The sequence below is a fragment of the Macrobrachium nipponense genome, chromosome 4 (assembly GCF_015104395.2).
Source record: "Macrobrachium nipponense isolate FS-2020 chromosome 4, ASM1510439v2, whole genome shotgun sequence".
NCBI classification, from domain to species: Eukaryota; Metazoa; Arthropoda; class Malacostraca; order Decapoda; family Palaemonidae; genus Macrobrachium; species Macrobrachium nipponense.
The window spans coordinates 132,677,449-132,699,548 of NC_061100.1; the positions used below are offsets into that span (position 1 = coordinate 132,677,449).

General features: G+C 37.8%; 1 protein-coding gene across 2 annotated transcripts in view; it reads right to left on the bottom strand.

Moving 5' to 3' along the window:
- LOC135211184 (zinc finger protein ubi-d4 B-like) overlaps window positions 1-22,100 on the bottom strand; it is a 227,435-nt gene that overhangs the window by 114,638 nt on the left and 90,697 nt on the right. For both annotated transcript variants that reach the window (XM_064244399.1, XM_064244398.1), the window contains exons 5-6: window positions 16,744-16,890; window positions 15,679-15,738 (exon numbers count right to left, since the gene is read on the bottom strand). In XM_064244399.1, the coding sequence (XP_064100469.1) occupies window positions 15,679-15,738; window positions 16,744-16,890 (207 nt within the window). The remainder of the gene's footprint in view (window positions 1-15,678; window positions 15,739-16,743; window positions 16,891-22,100) is intronic.

Here is a 22,100-nt window from a genome sequence, read left to right on the forward strand (position 1 = left end):
ACTAGGAACATCACTACACACACTCCCAATAGATGACTCGCATACAGTAGTAGTAGTAGTAGTAGTAGTAGTAGTAGTAGTAGTAATTAATTAGTAGTAGTAGTAGTAGTAGTAGTTAGTAGTAGTAGTAGTATGGTAGTAGTAGTAGTAGTAGTAGTAGTAGTAGTAGTAGTAGTAGTAGTAGTAGTAGTAGTAGTGGTGGTGGGTGGTGGTATTATTATTATTAGTATATATTATTATTATTATTATCAATAATAATAACAATAATAATAATAATAATAATAATAATAATAATACTGAGGTTTCTCAAGTAATCATAAGCGGCAACCATGATCACAGGATGTGCATAGAACAACAGACTGCTTCTCAATGTGCGCACCACGCCTATGCTGCCCTGTGCTGGTGGTGGTGGTGGTGGTATTATTATTATTATTATTAGTATATAATAATATTATCATTACTATCAATAATAATAATAATAATAATAATAATAATAATGAGGTTTCTCAAGTAATCATAAGCGGCAACCATGATCACAGGACCTGCATAGGACGACAGACTGCTTCTCAATGTGCGCACCACGCCTATGCTGCCCTGTGCTGACCTGACCTGCCCTGCCCTGCCCTGAGTCTGCCCTGCTCTGTCCTGCCCTGTCTCTCTCTCAATGTGCGCCCAGCCTAACACTGCTCGAAACCACAGCAATCTCGGGAACACGTCCGCATTGTTCCTCTCTCGACGGCGAAGGAAGGGCAAAGTCCTTAGCCTTCCAACGCTTAATACGCCGACGAGGCGTAGAGGGGGAAGAGGGAGAGGAAGACAGCACTTGCTTCTTATGCGTACTCTTCTCGGAAGGCGGGGACGAAGCAACGCGTTTCCTACCAGTCCTCCCAACCGATAAGGCAGCCAACTTCACATCCAATACAGAGTCCAGCCTCTGAAGCACTGCCTGGCATATGACTTCAGACTGATGAGCCAGAGAAGGCTCCGAAGACAAGGAAGGGAGATGTTGCGAACTGGGTGGCAGTGATGACGTCGGGGCTAAGCGAGGTGGATCGGAGGAGGCGACTGGGAGATACATCATTGATGAGAGTGACGTCAGAAGCGGTGGTGACATCACAGCTTTCCCCTCTGTGCGAGGGGGAAAGAGACGCCACTGGCGGAGGAATACACAAAGATGGACCCCGTGACGTCATCAATGGGGCTGGCGCCGCAACATCACTCCGATACAAAGAGGCGGCAGACACTGGCGGAGCAATATGAGATGGCCGACTGCTCCTACCTGCGAAGACGAGGCCGGGAGGAGGGGGGATGGCCTGGCTGAACAGGGAAGGGGGGGGGTGCGCGAGCCTCCACAAAATGCGTTAACAACCCCTCCAAGGATGGGGTACCCCCTAGCCCAAGCATCTTCCAAATCGCCGCCATTTTGGACGCCTCCGACTTTGGAAGAGAAGAGGATGATGAAAAAATCTCAACCTTCTCAAAATCCGAAAAAGCTCCCGAGGAAGAGGGGGCTACATTACAAAAAATACCCTGGGGACCTCCCAATAATTCCATCGACGAATCAATGGAAGAAAAGGAAGGAGATGCAGGGACAACGCTACTATGGGGGTTGACTACTGCGGAAGACGAAACATCGGGAATAGGAGCATAGCCCTCCCAAGTAGGAAGAGTGGAGACTCCGATGTTCCCTCTTACCATAAAACTTCCTCTACTGCTCCTTAGGCCATGCCCGGCATTCCGTACAAGGATTCGTAATCATCCAAAAATTCGAACGACACCTACTGCATGTGATGTGAGGGTCTGTCTCTGTCGAAGCCATAAAAACGAGAACACGGAAACCCAGGAACTCCGGGCACATACGCTGACGCCGAGAAGGAGCAGAAGAAGCCATAATACCAGGTAAAAACACACACACACACACACAAAGAGAAACGAAACGGGCAATGAACCGGGAAAAGGCCAAGAGAGGAAAACACAACCCTTGCCCAGGCGGTTAAGAAAAAGATTGGCGTAGATTAGCGGTTTTTGACCACTCTTCACCCGATCTACGCATGCGTTCCCAGATATCACAAGATTTCTTGCTTTCATCTGCTTATTAACCGGATCCAGCTGGGCGCTAAAAATGATCCTATTGTTAAGACTGAGGGTTTGTTCGCGTATGAACAATGACAGTTTGATATATGTATAGGCAGGGGGGAAGGAGTCAGCGACTGGGAGTTATTCCTACTCCTCTCTCTCTCCTCTCCCTCTCTCCTTCTTCTTCTCTCTCTCTCGCTCTCTATCTCTCTCTCTCTCTCTTCCTCTATCTGCTCTCCTCTCCTCTCTCTCTCTCTATTCGGCTCTCAGTGGCAGGTATGTGTAACTTAAGGTATATTTGAAGTAGGATGTTATTTAAGGTATACATTTGGTATCTGAACTTTCAAGATAGGCAGTTATGAGCATTTTTAGTGGTGGTTCTAACTATTCGCAGGTTTAACTATTTGCCGGGGTGTCTGGTACACATCTCCCATGAATAAGGGGGAACACTGTAGTTATATATAGGCCTATGCTGTCACGTAAGCAGATTTTGCTCTCTCTCTCTCTCTCTCTCTCTCTCTCTCTCTCTCTCTCTCTCTCTCTCTCTCTCTCTCTCTCTCTCTCTCATAATATTTCATTCTTTACTGTAATGTTCCTCACGATTTCTGCAAGTACTGCAAAAATTTTTTACAAATTTTCTCTCATTTTTAAGATCCGTCTTTAATTACACATGAATTTTACGTCTATTTAGTGTCAAATATTACTTATACACATAAGTAAGGTTTAACAGTAAGTTTTAAAAAAGGATGATTGATATTCTACTCTGAACTGAAGTTACCAAACCAACATTAACGAATAATATAGAGCCTGTTACTACAATCAAGTATAAATGATTATAGGACTTCAACAAAATCTTTATTAAAGTTAATGGAAATCTAGAAAGCAACAATTGCTATGATTTTAAAGCTCCGCCCCCTTTCAAGAGTTGCCAGGTGTGGCATTATTGAGCAATGTGTCCAAAGATTTAAGAAAATTTGCCATAATTTTTTACCTAGTCTTATCCAAAGGTTGTCTTATACACAAAAATATATGCTAGCTTACTATATAAACCACATTCACACATGTAGCAGTATCAACATTAACAATTAAAGTATACCTCTCAAGTGTCATCAAAGAAGAAAAGGCAGCCATTTTTTTAAGTCTCTATCGGTAAGAAGCATCATTAACCTAACTGTGACCTGGAGACTGGAATAGGAAGAGGGATCCTGAGTTCTCTATCAACATATGAAGCAATACCCCTGTAAAAATAAAATTTACAGAAATATTTGTGTAACCATAAGAGTACTGTCAAAACTAATCCAACAGCAGTGCTTTTTGTTGTTCATCCCTGGTTTCTACTTACAGGTACCTCCAATTAGAGGAATCCTATAAGAAAAGTTCAATTAAGTTTAAATTCTCTTAGGGCACACATGCAACATTACAATCATGCAATCACTTGCACAGAGAACAGTCAGAAAGTTGAAGGGAAGCTTTACCAATAAAGTATAATAATGCTTATTTGGGTAGCAATTTACAAGCTTAGATCTCCAATTTTGCAAGAGTAGATAAAAGTCTAACTTCTTGCTGACTAGGAGAGACTGATCGCATCAGTGATAAAGTGATAACTTTAAGTCTTGCATAACTCAGCTTGGAGGAAATACCAAAACTAGTGTCACTTAGGTAATTACACTGCTATAAACCACATGAGCAAGATCATACAGCAACAGATGTTATCAACACTATACAGACAGACCTTGGGTGGATGTTACTTAGAAGCAGAGTTTATAAATAGACAAATCCAGATCTGGCCCTCATTTACCAGATCTGGAAGCTCTTGTGAATGAGGACCTGCAAATATCTCTGCCTGACAACATTGACAAAAAATACTCCAACTAAAACTGAATCTCCAGCCTTCTGAATGAAAAATGATAAAATAAACCAACCCTAGCAAAGCCTGCTGAACTTATTGATCACTTGCTTCTCCAATGTCACCTGAATGTTCTCAACCGCTGCAAACTTTGTGACCATTCAAGGTTTGATAGGAACCCTAAGTCTGAATAACAAATGTCCAATATATTACTAAAATTCTGGTAACCAATAATAAAGAACTAAAGATAATCAGAATTCTACCTTTAACTGTCAAAAATTCTAATTTTCATTCTACAATAAGGATTGGCAAAAGCAGCTCCCTTTCCTCCTGCCAGTTATTAATTCCCTAACCGACTTCAACCTGTTCCAAAAATTATCTACAAATGACCTCAAACTTTTCGGATCAGATTCAATGGAGAAAAGCTTTCAGATTCCATTCCAAATTTTCACACCGTAAATGCAATAAATCCCAAAGGCACACACTAGTCTGAATGTGACACAGCTACAACAGCATTTATCTTAAGTCATGAATATTCAAAAGCAACAAGCATGAAAAACAATCTCAAGAACATCCAGTATCAGTTGGATTCCCCTGTAAGAGTGCAATGCCAACACTTTTAAGCTCCTTCAATCATAGTTTGGCAGTTGGAAAGTTCAACCTTGATGCTTGTTAAAAATGAAAAATATATGAAAGGTAAAGGAATGCAAAAAAAAAAAAAAAAAAAGCTCTAGAATTCACCATAATTAGGAGGACTGAATTTCTTTGTTAAAAAAAAAAGTAGACTTTCTTGTTGTACAAGCTTGATATTAACAATTAAACAACAAAGAATATAATGAATACCCAAGTTGACTGTTAATACAAAATTTATTTCCTTCTGAGGAATGAAGACTTAAGGCTACAAGGGAAGTAAAGTAATATACACTGTAAGAGAATAACAAAGATGGAGGGAACAAAGGAAATGGGGTGAGGGAGAGCAAAATCAAATCATTCTTGTTGCAAAACAATTTCTAAAGCTTCTCAAGCAAGACTGAAAAAATTGGTTGGGATATCTAATGATTCCGATTATTCCTAAATCAATGAAATCTTAATAATAATTAAGCCTAAGTCAAATTACAGGCATTATCCGGTTTTTGACGGGGGTTCCGATCTTAAGCTGCGTCATAAGCCGAAAATTGTTGTAAAGCAGAAAATTGTTGAAAATCATAAAAAAATCCTAGGAAAACCTCATTTTTCACACTGGGTCTACTGAAAACTGTGCAAACTGCATTTTTATTAAGTTTTTCATAAACAAACCTTCAAATACAGTAGGGCCTCGATAAACGCGGGGGATAGGGCCCAGAACCCCCGTGATAAGTAAATACCCGTGTTATCCCGGTACCCCCCTAAAAAATTGCTTTAAACTGCCTACTTTAATAATTAACACACCCAAGCCCACTATTCCAATGTTTATAACTGCCTACTTTAGTTCAAGCACCAAATGTCTTCAACTATCACCTTAAACTAAATTCAAGACAGTTTCAAAGTTATTTTACATTAGCCTTAAAAATATATGGAGTATACACACTACTGTACATATGTAGCCTACTAGCCTACAGATTACGGCTAGAAGCCTACATACGCATGTGCTCAAACGCCACTTCAGTAACATAAAACAAAACGGCTACCTTGTTTACTTTATGCCTCCTTTGATTGTGTGTGTTTAAGTTATATGTCTATAATATCACAAATTTTTTATAAATTCTTTCCTATCTTCAATTTCCCCTTCATCTTTCCTATCTTCAATTTTCCCTTCATCAGATCAGCAAACAAAAGTATATTACCTAACAATTCCTTTCTATTTTCTTGATTTGGCTGCTGCACCAAACTAAAAGTACATAGTATATCGTACATAGTATATCTATTTCGTGAATGAACATATTCATGATAAAAATACATGATTTACTGTAATAATTACAGCAACCAACTATAATATTAATGTATAAACAGCAAAATATAGCAATAAAAATCTATTTTTGTCTTTTGTTTATGTTTAGAATCAGCTGATGGACGTTTATTACCGAAAGAATTATTTTGGAAAACAATTTAGTTGCTAAAAGAAATTAATTTATTAATGGAATTATTATTATTTTTAACTTTGTACATAATAGTTTATGATATTATTATACAGCAATTCATATTTCATTGAGAGAGAGAGAGAGAGAGAGAGAGAGAGCGGTTTAGGATGAGAGTAACTGTTGAATAGCTTGAGAGAGCAGCTTAGGACGAGAGTAACTGTTGACTAGCTTTAGAGAGCAGCTTAGGACTAGCTTAGCTCAAGAATAACATAAATGAAATTTGCATTTTAAATATTTTTATGGTGGTAAGAAATGAAACATCGATAGTGATAAGATATTCTCTTATATACTGTTATAATATGTGATAATCATTGAGTCAACCATAAAAGTTGTATTGAAGCACAGTTTTGTAAATCACAGAAAGAATAAAAATATGGCAATACATGGATTTTGCTATTTACATTCACAGTATTTGAAAATTTGTAAAAGAGTTTATCCTAAAAATGCATTTAGTCATGAAAAGAAGATGAAAACAGTAATTAGTGAATCTTACTCTATGATAAAATTCATGATTTCATTCATTTTCCGGGATATAGTATTTGGGCTCCACAAAAAAAGTAAGTAAAGTGAGTAATGATAGTTTAGAGAGGATACTTATGTAAAATACATCGTAGTTTGTAGAAAGGTGTAACCACTATCACATTGTGTAAAAATAGTATGTACGAACGAGACTGTAGGTTTAGTGATGTCACGGTGATCTTATGTATTTTTTTCGTGAATAAATATACAATTATGCTCAAAAATAGTTACTGTACTTATTACAGTACCATACTGTAATATTAATGTAATCACATCAAAATAAAGTAATCAATGCATAATGTAAACTTGTAAAGTGTATTTTTGTCTTTTGAAAAATGCTTTCCAAGAAATTATTCCTTGAAGAGGCTTATTATGAAGATATACCAATAATATATAAGGTAAAAATTGTTTTATGTTTACGCTTCGTCGCCGATCGCAAACAACAATACGATAATCTATGACATTATCGTTTGTATGACTGCAGTTCAGAGAAGTTGATTAAGTTCTACCAAAACAATAATGAAGTTCGAATGGAAAATTAATGTTTTCCTAAATGTTATTACTACTGTAATTACACTACTACTATTAACATTTCTAAAAGGTTAACGAACGGCAAAGGTCTCTGTGAAGCAATGTAACTCAAATGTTTACATTTCTGCTGGCCACTCAACAAGTTGATGTTAATGATGTGGAATTATTCCATGAATGGGCTATATATTATGAAGATATGCCAATAATATATAAGGTGGGAATGGTTTTATTACCTTTATTGTCACTTAATATCATAATGTGAAAATGTTCATGCATTTGCTGGTTATCGGACCCAGACGAGGCTTAGCCAACCACGAACAAGCCCGCGATGCTGCGATTTATACAGCGATATAGACTGAGAAGTGGTCCAAGGAAAAACCCGTGATTAACTGATACCGTGATTGCTGATCAGCGACTAAGGGAGGCCCCACTGTATTATTATTTGGCCTTTTTGGTACCATATTTCTTGTCAGATCAGTGTTGTAACCCTGGAACATGTGTCATAAATGTGGAAAAAATTTCTGATTAATATAATTGAAAAGTGTTGTAACCTTAGAACGTAGTAAGCTGCAACCATCGTAAACCAGGGACTGCCTACAATTTTACAAATATTTACATAAGACCTTTAGAAGCTAAGGACTTTTGCCAGTTTTTCTAGAGCAGTGGTTCTTAACCTTTTTATTACCATGCCCCCTCTCCCCTCTAAGAGTTGGTCCTTCCTTTCATGGCCCCCTTCCATCTATGAGTAAATCACGGGCCCCTTGCATCTACGAGTAAATACCCCAACCTTGCATCTATGAGCAAAATTACCTCCCAGATTTAAAGAGGGGGGGGGGGGGGGGGGGAAAGTTAAGTTGAATAAAGAGTTTAGGCCAAAGGCAATTCAGTGTTGATATGACAAATTTTCTAAGACAATTTGTATTTACCATAGCTACAAACCTTTTGTCTTAACAATAGGATAATTTTCTAGCACCTAGCTGGATCCAGTTAAATCGCGGATGAAAAGCTAGGAATCTTATGAGATCTGGCAACGCGTGCATATATCGAGTGAAAAGTGGTTAAGGACCATGCACCCACGCCACAGCATTCAGTCTTTTTCTTAACCACCTGGGCGAGTTGTGGTTGTCCTCTCTCGGCCTTTTACCTGATTCATTGCCCGTTCTCGCTTGTGATTGTGTGTGAGTGTGTGCGCGCACGCGCTTGTATTATGGCTTCTTCCGCTCCTTCTCGGCCTCGGCAACGTGTGTCCCTGGGGACTCAAGGTTTCCAGTGTTCTCGTTTTTTGGCTTCTTCAGCGACAGATCCTCACAAGACTTGCAGTAGGTGTCATTCTAATGGTTGTACCATAACGAATCCCTGCACGGAATGTTGTGAGTGGCCTATAGTGGAAGTTATTTTATAGTAAGAGGGAGAATCGTAGAGTTTCTACCTCTCCTTCGTGGGAGGGATTTTCATCTTCTCTTCCCGATGCTTCGTCTCCTGCCGCAGTCACACCCCATGCTAGTGTACGTAGTGCCTTTGTCTCTTTCCTTTTCTTCCATCGATTCATCGTTGGAAGTATCGGTCCATCCTCCTTGGAGGGTATGCTGACCCACTTCTTGGATGCTTGCCTCCCCCTCCTCAGGCTACCCAAGCTCTCTCCCCAACCTCCTGGCCTGGTCTTCATTGGTAGCCGAGGTCAGCCATATTGTATTGCTCCGCCATTGACGATTGCTGCTTCTTCGAGTCAGAGGGAAGCTGTGGCATCGGCACTGCTGGTGACGTTACGGGGTCAGCCATTTTGTATCCTTCTGCTTCCTCCTCGGGTTGAGGGGAAGCCGTGACGTCAGCGCCCCTAGTGGCGTCACTTATTTTGATGACGTCACTCCCAGTTTCCTCGAGTAAAACCTTGCAGTTGAAGCACTGTGAATCAAGTGTTAGGAAAGGGTGTAAAATAAGATGAAGAAAGAGAATAGGAAAGGAGGTACAGTAAAAGGAAAGAAAGTGGTTGCAGATAGGGGCCAAAGGCACGCTGCAAACAACCTTAAGTAATGCCTACAGAGCACCTCATGAGGTCCACTGACGGCACTACCCCCCTATGGGCAAAAAGAGAAAGCGAAGGGATTTTGAGGGAAAGGAAGGGAGGTCTACAATTACAGTAAAGTAAAGTAACATTATAAATTATAAGGCAATACTTTTGCATTTTTTTCAGAAACCTGAATATTAGTTCCTCACTCTTGTGAAGAGAATAACAAATTAAGAGAACTTTTTTCCCTAGGGTCGTGCCTCCCCTAGAAATTGCTGATGCCCCCCAGGTTAAGAACCACTGCTCTAGAGGCCTCAGCTGTCTCACAGGACGTTCTTAATGGGTAAAGCTCACATACATACTTCTTCAGGCTCTGAAAAATTGTCATAGCCAGCCATGTATTATGAGTCTGTCTGATCAGAAGGAGCACTGTAGGCTAGAGGGTAACTTAAGAGTACAACTTTAAGAATTTAAATACTACTACTACTTCACTACTCAGGCCCAGCTTCATGGGCTTATACAAACTATATTTTCTTCACCATGAAAATTTTAAGTACACAGATTAGAGGCCAAAGAGATTTAGATTTATTAAGTAGCTTCAACAGAATTATCTAACCAGCCTTTTAAATCTTATGAAAACAATGATAAGCTCTATCTGTCAAGTTACGGTAACATTCCTTTAATCATCATACTTTAGATTGCTAGTAAGAACAGAGGAATAGTATTCAGTATCCTTCTAATTGTACTCACATTTACTCTATATTCAGTGCCATGGAAAAGCATGAAATGTGCTCATCTCAGGACTTAAAATAAGTAAGAAGTCTATTATCAAAAACTTTTGGGATGTCGGATAAGAAAGTAATAATTCTGAAACGGTAGTATGTACGTAGTTCCATAAAGTCCCTGCTTGATAGTCTTAAAAATTTTCCCAAGTGGCCCCAAAACAAGTAGCATAGACTGGAAGACTCCAATGAGCAATAGCAGCTGTCCAAGTTCAGATAAAAGAAACCTCTAAAATGCCATTTGCTTGTTGAAAATATTTTGTATTATCAACATAATTGCTAAAAGAATTCCAAAGCAATTTAAAATTCTGAGGAACACAAGAATGAATTCAGCTGTAGTCACAAAATCCATAGCTTTCAAATGCATAGCTCTACTATCAAAACATGAATTAAAATGTACACCTTAACCTATTGCCAAGTATCATGGTTACTCCAAAAGTGAGTTGAAGCCAACACTAGTGTGAGCAAAGGAGAGCAAAAATTAATCAATCAAGAGGAAACTTCAAAATATCAGTGGTTAAGATAAGTAAGTGATTTTTCCAGAACATTCCCCAAAACTCAAGCTCATCTTATGAAATGGCAAATATGGTAAACTTTACCAGTTTTTCAATATACTCATTCAGTCCACTTGCCTTTATCCTGATCCTTCTAAAGTTTGTTTAAGGCAGCTATTAGGGTCAGGTGTCCGAGTTTATCGCCAAAGTTGAAGTCCATATATGAGATAAGACACAATATGAGGTGGTAAGAGGTGATAATTCTATTAAGTTGAATGTGTGTTCCGCACACAGAAAGACATATCTGCTTTTCTATTTTATAAATTTACTTGAAATTGCAGAATATAAGACAAATTTATATAAATAATCTTTTGTTCTTCATGGTAGGCATGTTTACTTGCAGCATTAAACCATGGCTTATTTTCATGGCAAAACTCAACACTATTCAGACCCTAGGGATATCTCTCCACATAATCTAAAAAAAATCATGATACCATCCCAACTCCCATGGGATTTCAAGTATATCATTCTTGAAAAGCTAACACCAGAAACAACCTTACCTATCTCCACATTAGGCTTAATCACATTATGATCAGATGAGCCCACTGGCAAACCTACTTCAAAGGTACAATCCCTGTAACATCTGTGAATACAATACCCAAGTGAATAATAGTACAGGGTATGTCTATGGTAACAGTTAAGGGCTTATCCTCGTAAAATGCATTTCAAGTTCATGTAATAATAATAATTTTGGTATTCATATTAACTCTCTTACGCCAAAGGGGTAAAATAAAAATCATCTCCCGTATGCCGAGGCGGTCTCTGAGTGAGCGCCGAAGAGGAAAAAATATGTTTTTTAAAAAATCACAGCGCTAGTGCTAGTGACATCCAAATTGTTTCAAAATGAAGGTAAATGATTGAATATTACTAGAATATAAGAGTTTTAGCTTACAATTGCATTTTTTGACCATTTCAGTAGAGTCAAAGTTGACCGAAGGTTGAAATTTTGGCACTTATCGTTATTTATATGAAAATATTTCAAAACTGATAAAAGCTACAATCATGAGTATTTTTTTTTTGTATTCTACATGAAATTGCGCACATTTTCATATATAATACTCCATGTAACGGCTAATTTAAAATGGTGCAAAAATTATGTCAAAGTGACGAAATAATTTTTGAGATGTGTCACTGATACTTTTTAGTGCGATAAGAAAGAAATTCGCGCTTGCGCGCCTGCGTAACAATTGTAAACAAAACAACGCCTTGATCCGTGAGCTCCCAGCGCCCCAAAGGCACGTGATTAAAGTTTTCGGCTGGTAGGCCTATAAGTATTTTCCCGCGAATTTTTAAAAAAAATTTTATGTCGACGTTTAACCCCTTCTTTACCGGGTGGGTGAGCAGAATGTAAACATTGCGTTTGCTGCCGAACTGAATCTCTCGGTAGTGACTCAAGTTTGGAGGGGTGCCGATCGTAAAAATATTTGCCAAAAATACACTAATCAAGACAGGCTAATGAAATTATCAGGTATTATTAGCACTATAATAACGCATATTCTCTGTTAGTTTTATCATCCTACAGGGAAAATAAATGATTTTATGAAAAAAATGTGAAACTCAGTGTCCCTTGTACAAGGGACACTGGTGGTCGGTGAGAAAACTACGGTCTTGAATAGAAATTCGGTCTTACAGAATGTTGGTATATCGCACCTGGAACATGCACATAAAGTATTATCAAAATAGAACCGTAAATAAGCACGTAATAACAAAAAAAGAGAGCAAAAACTAAAGCGAAAGCCCCGCCAATAAATATGGAAATCGCAAATTTTATAGTATATCTTTCAAAAATTGGTCAATGTCATTTTCTATGTTTTCTAAGATTAGTTTCATCACAGAAAACAACTTTAGGGGCATCAGGGGTATCTAAACTAATTTTTCAAGTTTCTTGTCCTCAGAAAAAATCGCTTTTTCTCTGGTTTGGTTTTTTTATATATATAAAGTTACTATAAGGCTTTATTTCTACCTTCATTTATCTGGTGTTCATATCTTTTATTTGTAAAATGTAATGTGAATAAATAAATAAATACAGTAAATGATGATACAACTGGTTTTTTACTTGGGTAGAAGTTATTACATGTTTACGCTTGTCTGGTTTTGTGATTTTTTGTTGAGACGCAGTTCATCTGTCACCTACACACTACTATAAGCAATAATAATATTTTTTTGGGTTCATCATACGTCTGGCATCGTGTCATACTGTTTATTTTGCTCCAAACTCTTCAAACCGAAATTACAGAATGATTGGAAGTCCCTATCTGAAAAGAGGAGTTTTGGTGGTACTATGCGTACCACCTTTATGCACCCGGTGCGGTGTAGTAGACTTGAATGGTGGTACCCACCTACCTCCAAACAAACTTTCGGTAATGAAGAGGTTAATACGTCCAATCGGCACCCGGGAGACAATTTATGTCAATGTTTAATATGTCCAATCGGCGTAAGAGGGTTAAGTTGGCTATTTAAATTCTGTGTGTGCTGTTTATTGCGGATTCTATAATAAATTGTATTCTATCATGCACCCATTCAATGATCCTCTAGCCCACTATTATAATGCCCACTGGATTAGTCACATCCATGACTGTCTACTTCAGGCACTTTGAATCTTTGAATCTTATTCATCTATGTCATAAGTCTTTTCATGTCTTTCGTATATGTTATACATCAACACTCAAGAGCCTGATCTACCTGAAAAAGGGGAATAACTGTTTTAACAATGTTTCAGATCATAATCTAGATTCTAGAGGGTTTAATTTATCTTCAAAAATATTTTTTAAGAGTCCACTTGCCATCCGCTGTCCCACTAAAGAATATGACCGCTGATGCTGCTTTCCAAAGCTTTACTGTTTGTAAGCTTTAAGTTAATGCTCCAAAAAGGTCTTGATTTAATTTTTCTTTCATAACAGAATTCAAGTAAATTCATAATGACTATATATAAATACCTAACACTATGGGGTTAGGTATTTGTATAACCCCATGGGTTGATTTCATTGAAGGCATCATCTGTGATGAGTTTTAGTTCAATGTCATTTTGCTCAGTTCTAGGGCAAACCACTTGGCCAGTCTTCTCAGGAGACCAAGGACAAGAATGGACAACAAATTACCAGTTACAAGTACAGCACCAATCACCCCCAAAATTGAGATATTGTGAAAAATATGCCTCAACAGAAATCAACCATTGCAGTATCAACCACACGACAGAATATTAGTTGCAGACAGTATCTGTCATTATCTGGACATGGGCAACAATTGAAAATGTCTTCCTTCCAATATCCACTTCTCGTTAAGAGAACTGCCCTGGGTACACATAGAGGGATAAGCAGGAAAGAAGAGCTTCTTAAATTTATAACTTAGTAGCAAGAATTTTCAAGCAAAGGAGCTACAAGTAAATCAGCCACCAAGGAACTCAAAACATCACATATTGCTCCTTGGTCAAAGATGCTTCCTGAGCCCTTTTACAGTGCAGCAGTTACAAAGCAAGACCACTCTTCCTCATGCATCGCAGTACTGAAGACTGGTCAAAACTGGAACACTCCCACATAAGGTTACAAGAGCATTATAGGAATCTCTTCCACATGTTTTCTAAGCCACTAACAACTACAACCATGAAGATAGGTACAGCCTACAGTTTTCTGGACAGATCACTTTAGGCAATACTACTGAAGGTTCTTTGTAGCATCCCTTTGGCCAAAAGCTGTAATGTTTTCTGCCCTTTACCTTTTTTTCCATTTCCTCTACTCTATTGTCCTTTGAAGTCCAAATTCTTCAACGTGCCTTCATTTTCACTGCCATTTTAGGAAAAAGGTTTCAGATCAGTGCTAGCAGCCTAGAAATGACTCAATGATCTGGTTAAACTGCTACATAATTATAATTTTCATGAATGAAGCTAACTCAACTAAACTGACAGATGAAAATTCAAGACAAAATACATCATGCACAAAATACAAGGTTAACACAATAAGAATAACAAAAAGTGTAAAAATTAAAACCTAAACTGCAGAGGATAACAGCAATCACAGTAATAATAAATGATAGATAGAAAAAGGAAAACACTGACTACAGCTCCAGCAAGAAACAGGTCTGCTTGGCAAATAAAACAGCAGTAAAATAAAGATAATTATGGGGCAGTTGCTGTCCCATGTCTAGGCAGGTTACTCATCTCAGTACCATATAAAATTAACACATTGCTACAGCTTATATGTTAATCACTCATTCCCTTGTTTTTGACATGAAGCTTGTAGTGTGTAACCGCATAAAAATATTTGAAAATTCTTCAGTTAATCTGTGGCTAAATATTGACAACACAAAGCATTCAGTATCAGTAACATTATGTCTTAGTAGTGTTACCTTTTAAATCTTTTTTCTGTATAGATGTCCAAAAGTCATTGACATTCTTTAAAGAAACTTCTGGATTTCATATCAGTAATAGTTACAGACAACAACTCTGAATAGCAAAAACCATCTTTTGTAAAATTGTATTCTCTAAAATACAAATTAGATTCAAGTTCCTTGTCAAAGTAACTAAAAAACAATCTCGATTATTCTTGGTGTTCTTAGTTACAAACTTTTCAGGTTCCATACTAATGCCAACAATATTTATTTCCTTGTAAGAATGGTAAAACCACTATTTGGGTTTCATGTTTATTGTACCCTATTTTTTAAACTGTTAACTTCCATTTGCATTTCTATGTCATTTTTTAAATATAGGATACCATAGATTTATGTGCCCAAATTATTTTTCTTTTAGAACCCTTCCCAAGATACCATACAATTCTCTAAACCAGAAAACTATTCAACAACAATTAAATAAGGTTTTTTCATCTGTTGTTAAATATATGAGCAGCCATACAACTGACTGCCATTTTATGTTATATACCTCAGTCACAAAAATAAAGTTGAGATACACTTTCAAGTATTCAAAGTAAGATCACCTGAAGATCTGACATACAGTATTGCTAAACAATAAACAATCAGGAGCAAAATATTAAAGAACTTAAATAAAAACATAACCAAGAGTAAGCAAAGAGAGGCCACACCCAAGGCCAAGGTGAGGATATTCACAACACTCAAAAGAAAAAAGAAAAAGTCTTGAAACAAAATTCAAGAGGTTAAATTCCAATATGAACTAGACAACTGCTGCAAGAAAAGAAGACTTCACATTCACTGCACATACATAACACATACAGGAAACTAAATTCCTATGTTCAAATTCCTAAAAGCAAAACATCCCATAATGCACATCACTAACACATACCTGCGTGCTATTCTCAGTTGTCTTCTTTTTGGAGCTTTTCTTAGGGATCCCACCAGGGACCTCATTGTAAGCATAACAAGTAAAGGAGTTCAATATCGTGAGAAGACAAAAGCTAACAGTTTACATTATGATAGATGATGTTACTGTGACTATATTACGAGGGAGCTAATCAAAATATACTTTTGAATCATAAATCAACAAAAGTAGCTATTCTTAAATAATACTAAACAATATTCACCTATGGCTACTACTTTCAATCATTCAATAATTATTCACTATAAGATAAAGTTCACATTACAAAGCAGTACTGTACTGTACTCTTCTCTACTTAACGAAGATATACAAAATTAGTTCCCAAAGATAAAATTCATGCCCTCAAATCTATGCTGGAAGTCCATTAGAAGGGAACAGAAAATCTTAGGACTAAACAGAATCAAGTTGTGATTAATTTATTTGTAATCTCTCCCAAGTTGTTCAGGCAGAATGAACATTTCTCTGACCTTACGGACAAAGAAAATTTTTCATGTTTTAAACTGAATATTTCAAAAATAATTTTAAGACAGAAAGTGATCTGCAGTGTTTAGCAATGGCGAAATGGAAATTCTGTGGACCTATAAAAAACCAATATTCATGACCATTTACAAGGCCTATCCCCTGGAAATGGTTACATATGTGCTTGAGGGTAATTCAATTTATTTTTCATATTGTTCCATTACAAGTTTCATTTTGCCTTAAAATTTCCCAAATAAAATAAAAACTGGTAAAACATGTTCCTTCTTCCTACACGCAGATAAAACCACAAATCATAAACCAATTGTTGGTGGGGATATCACATGTACAAAAGTGCTGGGGGGAGACTGATTATATATAATGATCAACAAAAATTTCAGTGCACTTAGGATACACATCAGTCCTAGTAAATGAAAACTACTATACACAAAATGAAAAGCATGTAAGTTACTAAAGAACTCCCAGTGTTTCAAAGATACTAAATTTTCTGAAAAAAAACTACAAAACACTAACACTATACACAAACAACTGAACTTAACAAGACTACATTCTTACCTTAGGCTTCCTGCCAACAGGAGTCTTTTTTCGTTTGTTACCTTTGCGATTGTAAGTTTCATCATCAAAATCTTCCTCACTCTCGAAGTCCTCTTCAAGTTCATCTTCATATGTTGGCTCATCATAAAATGTAGCCCACTGCTCAGGCTGCAAAGATGAAAAATGAAAAGTCATTAGCATTAATTCCTAGGACCAATTACCTTTAACAAAAATGGGCAGAAAGACTTACTGCAAACTTTCTATATGTATAAAACTAATTTGAACAGATATTTCAACTTTACACCCCATCCTAGGCTTGTTCTGTCAATTTACAACCAAAAATATCATAGAAGTGTAAGTTAACGATTAACACAAACTACTTTGCCAGTGAAATATGAATGGTGTAACAATAAATAACTAAGGAATACGAAGCATATACTTGAAAGGTTAATTAATGTAAAGGAAGCAATTTTACCTATGTAATTTCAAATACATATGAAACTTTCATCTATATTTCCCACAATGATACTATGCCCATGACCACATACCTCTCTGGAAAAAAAAAAAAAATCAGCATCTTTGGAGTGCAATCACCTTAGCTTTTGTCAGACTCCCTTTTCAAAAAGGCTGAATTACTAACCACAGTTTAGATAGTTTGTTTATCTCTGGCTTATGTTTCCATACTACTTGGTATGATTAGTAATGGTGTACATAAAGAGGCAACATGAATGGCTACCTGCCCATCAATAGGAAAGAACAGAGATATGATATTTTTACCTTCAAAAATGACAATGATATGGAATTCAAAATAGAACAAATTTTCTTTTTATTACAATGTATGCTTGAAGAACTTATAAAAAAATGCAATTTTCTGTTAAGAAAGTCATGCAAATTCCTTATGTTTTTATTTGCAATTATAAAATTGCCCAATTTTCTTGAAGGAAGTTTTATAAAGTGGTACTATGTATTTAAAAGGTAAATTTTCCCTGTCTTTACCTTGAACTAGGCAATTCACCTTGAATGATGCATGATGCGAGTGTGTTTAGTCTGGCTTGGTAAGTCTAAGGTTAAACACTGATTTGGAGTTATGTCAGTATCCTTTTTAATAATATATACGTACAGGTTTCAATACAGATTTTTCTATTTATATTAAATTTTTTTTTGTTTAAATCACATGAGAGTGAAAGTGTGTTAGATGAGGTTATTTGGTCTTTGCCAGAATACAGTGCTCCCCCACTTTTATGTGGGAATAAGTTCCACAACCTGCCTCATAAGTGCAAAAATACCCTCTGAAAATGCTTATAACTGGCTTATAACTGACAAATACAAAGTACCGCTTAAACTAAAATGCTTGTAACTGTCTATTTTTACATTTCATTGGTTAATTTGATAGTTAAAATAAAATTATTTACAATGCACCAGACTATTATACAAATCCCTTCATCATAAACTCTAGAGCACTCTTCCCTTCCCCACTTCCTTGAGAGACCTGGCACAGTAAAAATGAAGTATACCATTTACCTCAAGTAATCAGGTGTTGTCTGAACATGCATGGGGGAATCATCCTTTTAGGAATGTTTTATTTCATGCACCTGGCTTACAACGGGTTCGGCTTTTGATGTTCCAAGGTTACAACACTTTTCAATTATATTTATCAGGAATTATTTCCAGGTTTACGATGCATGTTCCAGGGTTACGACGCTTAGAACGCCAATCTGGCAGAAGAAATATGGCTCCAAAAATGCAAAATAATCAATATTCCAAGGGTTTTTGGATAAAAAAATGCTATAAGAATGCAGTTTACATAGTTTTTAATGCACCCAAAGCATTAACCCGGGGACTGCGTGTATACAGTGGGCCTCCCGTATTCGCGTTCTCAGGATTCGCGGACTCACTGATTCGCGGATTTTTCTTTGGAACTTAGCTAGAAATTATTCACGGAAGGACTCGCCCATTCGCGGGGTTCTCTGTGGAACATATACATAATTATTCGCGGTCATCCCCGGCTATTCGCGGATGCGAATTTTTAAGTGTTTACTATTCGTACAAGGACATTTCATAATGGTATGGTTATTCTGTTTATTAGACATTCCTTATAAAGCTTAATGTAATGAATTGAATAAAAATATCGTAGGTATAAATTGGTGAGCAAGATAATATGAAATAAAGCATAACAGAGTGAGTTTGGCAACTGAGAAAATTAACAATCGTATACGTACAGCCATCTCTCTCTCTCTCTCTCTCTCTCTCTCTCTCTCTCTCTCTCTCCTCTCTCTCTCTCTCTCTCTCTCTCTCTCTCTCCTCTCTCTCTCTCTCTCTCTCTCAAAATGATAGATAGGAAACAATAACGAATATGTATTGCTTGAATACGATATGGCAACAAAGTTTTGGTCTGACTGAAGTGAAGAGTTACTTTGACACTGACTTACATGTCATTCCTGGTCATCTCACAGCCACGGATAGACATCAACTTCACAGCTGAGAAAGGCAATTGTATACAAAATAAATATTTTCCAGATGAAAAAGCAATTGGTGGGCCTATGTTATCCCATAGAAAAAAACTCTCGCTTGGATAACTGTAAGATGTAGAAAAGAGAGAGAGATCAAGGGCAGGGCAGATGTAGGAAGGAGATTTAAGCAGTACCTGAAAATGAAAAACAACCCCTATAATCTTATAATTATAGCCTTAGGGTTTGTCTTAAAGACATTCAAAGGTGTGTCACACACGTGACAGTTGTTGTTTTTGTAAAATTGGCATCAGGGCAGATTTTTTAAGCACCACTGTGTTAATATATTATTAATAATTTGTTCATTTATTAATAATTTGTTCATTACCTTCAATAACACGCCAAATTTCACGTTAGGTAATCATAAAAATCTCTAGGATTGCGTGACCGCACAAATTGGAAAACAATGGTGCTAGATTAAATCTGAAAACTCCAGATCTAGCGTGAAATGCGTTAGTTTGGCAACACTGCCATTGAACTTACATAAATACGTATTGGGTCAATTGGGTACGCATTGTGCAGGCTGTACATTTTATGAAATTTTTAAGATGATTTTTAAATATGATATGTATGTACGTACATACATAAATTGTTTTAGGATGATAATAAAAGTATGCAGACCATATCTAAAGTACGTAAGACAATGATTGTATATACATAATTGTAGCAGGGTACGTATTTTTCTGTCTGCGGCACGCAGTACGTACATGTACGTGTATTTTTCATACGTACATAATGAGTATATTTTCGTGACAAAATACATTTTTATGATGAAAAAAAGCTTTATTAATTTTCAAATATTACAGTTCTGTAATACTTTCATGTAAACACAGCAAAATGTCGGTAACAAAGTCGGGTTTTCTTAAAAGATGCTGTACCCAAGCCAACTTTCCGCAGATAAACAAATCTTGTGATGCTGTGACGCCTTCTTAGAGCAGTACCCAAACGAAATGATATTTAAAATGCTATTGGCTGTTGTCTGCACAGCTGCCAATCCAGGAGCAGCATTCATTTTCCTTGTCGCTCATTGGTTGTACACTTGGTGTTGATTGATTGAACCCTGGCCCCATTTCGCGGAGATGGAATTGTGGGTATCGCGCATCTAGTACCCTAGCAACCTCACTGCGCAGAAACTTACGGGTATACGCGAACGTTAACGCTAAGCTCTTGTGTGTATCAGCAAATATCTGTGTGCATCGTATCGAAAATGGCCCCTAAAAAGCGCCCTGCTCCTTCTAAGGCTTCTGGCCAAGAAGCTAAAAGAAAGAAGACCGTAATGAAGCTTGACGAGAAGGTGAAACTTCTCGATATGTTGAAGGAGGGAAAAAGTTACGCTGCAGTCGGCCGCCATTTCAAAGTGAATGAGAGCACAGTTAGATATATAAAGAAAAAAGAAAATGAAATAAGAAAAAGTGTTAGTATGACATACTATGGCACCACAAAGGCTGTGTCCACAGTGAGAGACAAAACCATCGTGAAAATGGAATCTGCACTCGAGTTCTGGATAAAGGACTGCAGGAAGAAGAACATGCCCCCTTGACTCCAAGATCATACGCCAAAAAGCACAACAGATCTACCAGCAGCTATCAACTCCTACTGCTTCACAAGGTGGTGAGGAAAAGGAAGCCGAAGCCGAAGATGTGGAGGCACTGGAAGGCGACAAAGAAGGGACGTTGGAATTCTTGGGCTTTGGAGAACCAGCTCCTAAAGAGGAAGACGAAGAAGAAGAACCACAACCGGAACCGTCCTCAGCTCCCCAAGGATTTCAGGCTAGCAAAGGATGGTTCCATCGGTTCCAGAAAAGGTTCCATCTAAAGTCTGTTTCCTTACATGGGGAAGCTGCATCTGCAGACAAAGAGGCAGCCGCAAAATATCCGGAGGCCTTCATGAAAATAATCCAGGAGAAAGGATATCGCCCAGAACAGGTGTTCAATATGGATGAAACTGGCCTGTTCTGGAAGAAAATGCCGTCCCGGACGTACCTTATGAAGAATGAAGCTAAAGCCTCCGGATTCAAGGCACAAAAGGACAGGGTGAAGAACAAGAACAAGGAGTTACTGCCCATCTTCTGGATGCATAATCCCAAGGCCTGGATCACCAAAGTCCTGACGGAGTACTGGTTTCACCAGAGTTTCATTCCTCAAGTTAGGCAATACCTGGCCGATTTGGACATCAACTTCAAGGTCTTGCTGATAATGGACAACGCTGGTGGCCACCCTCTCGATCTTTATTCCAAGGGAGTCCAGCTTGAGTTCCTTCCTTCCAACACCACCTCTCTCCTCCAGCCTATGGATCAGGGCGTCATCCGTGCCTTCAAGACACTCTACACCGGGAACTCCCTCCAGCACCTTGTTGATGCAATGGACCGTGACAGTGAATTTACGCTGAAAGATTACTGGCGTAAATTCACGATTGCCACGTGTCTGTCTGTCATTGACCGGTCGTTGAAGGACATGAAGAAGGAGACACTGAATGCCTGCTGGAGTAGGTTGTGGCCAGACTGTGTCCATAATTATACAGGCTTTTCTCCCCAGGAAATCCAGCATTCAGCCATTAATAAGGCAGTCCAGTTGGCAAAAATTCTTGGTGGTGAGGGCTTTGACGATATCACCGAGGAAGAAGTCGGCACTCTCATTGATGCCCACTCTGACCCCCTTACTGACCAGGACTTGGAAGAGCTGACGAAGTCCGCCAGTGAGGAAGAAGACACTCCAGGTTCAGGAGAGGATCAGGAGGAGGAGGAGGAGGAGGGCCTGACTTTGGAACGCCTGTCCCAAGTTAAAAAAAAATGGTAAACGACCTCCAGGAGTTTGTCGCAACATAGGATCCTTACATGGAGCGCTCCTTGAAGTTTTCTAATATTCTAGACAC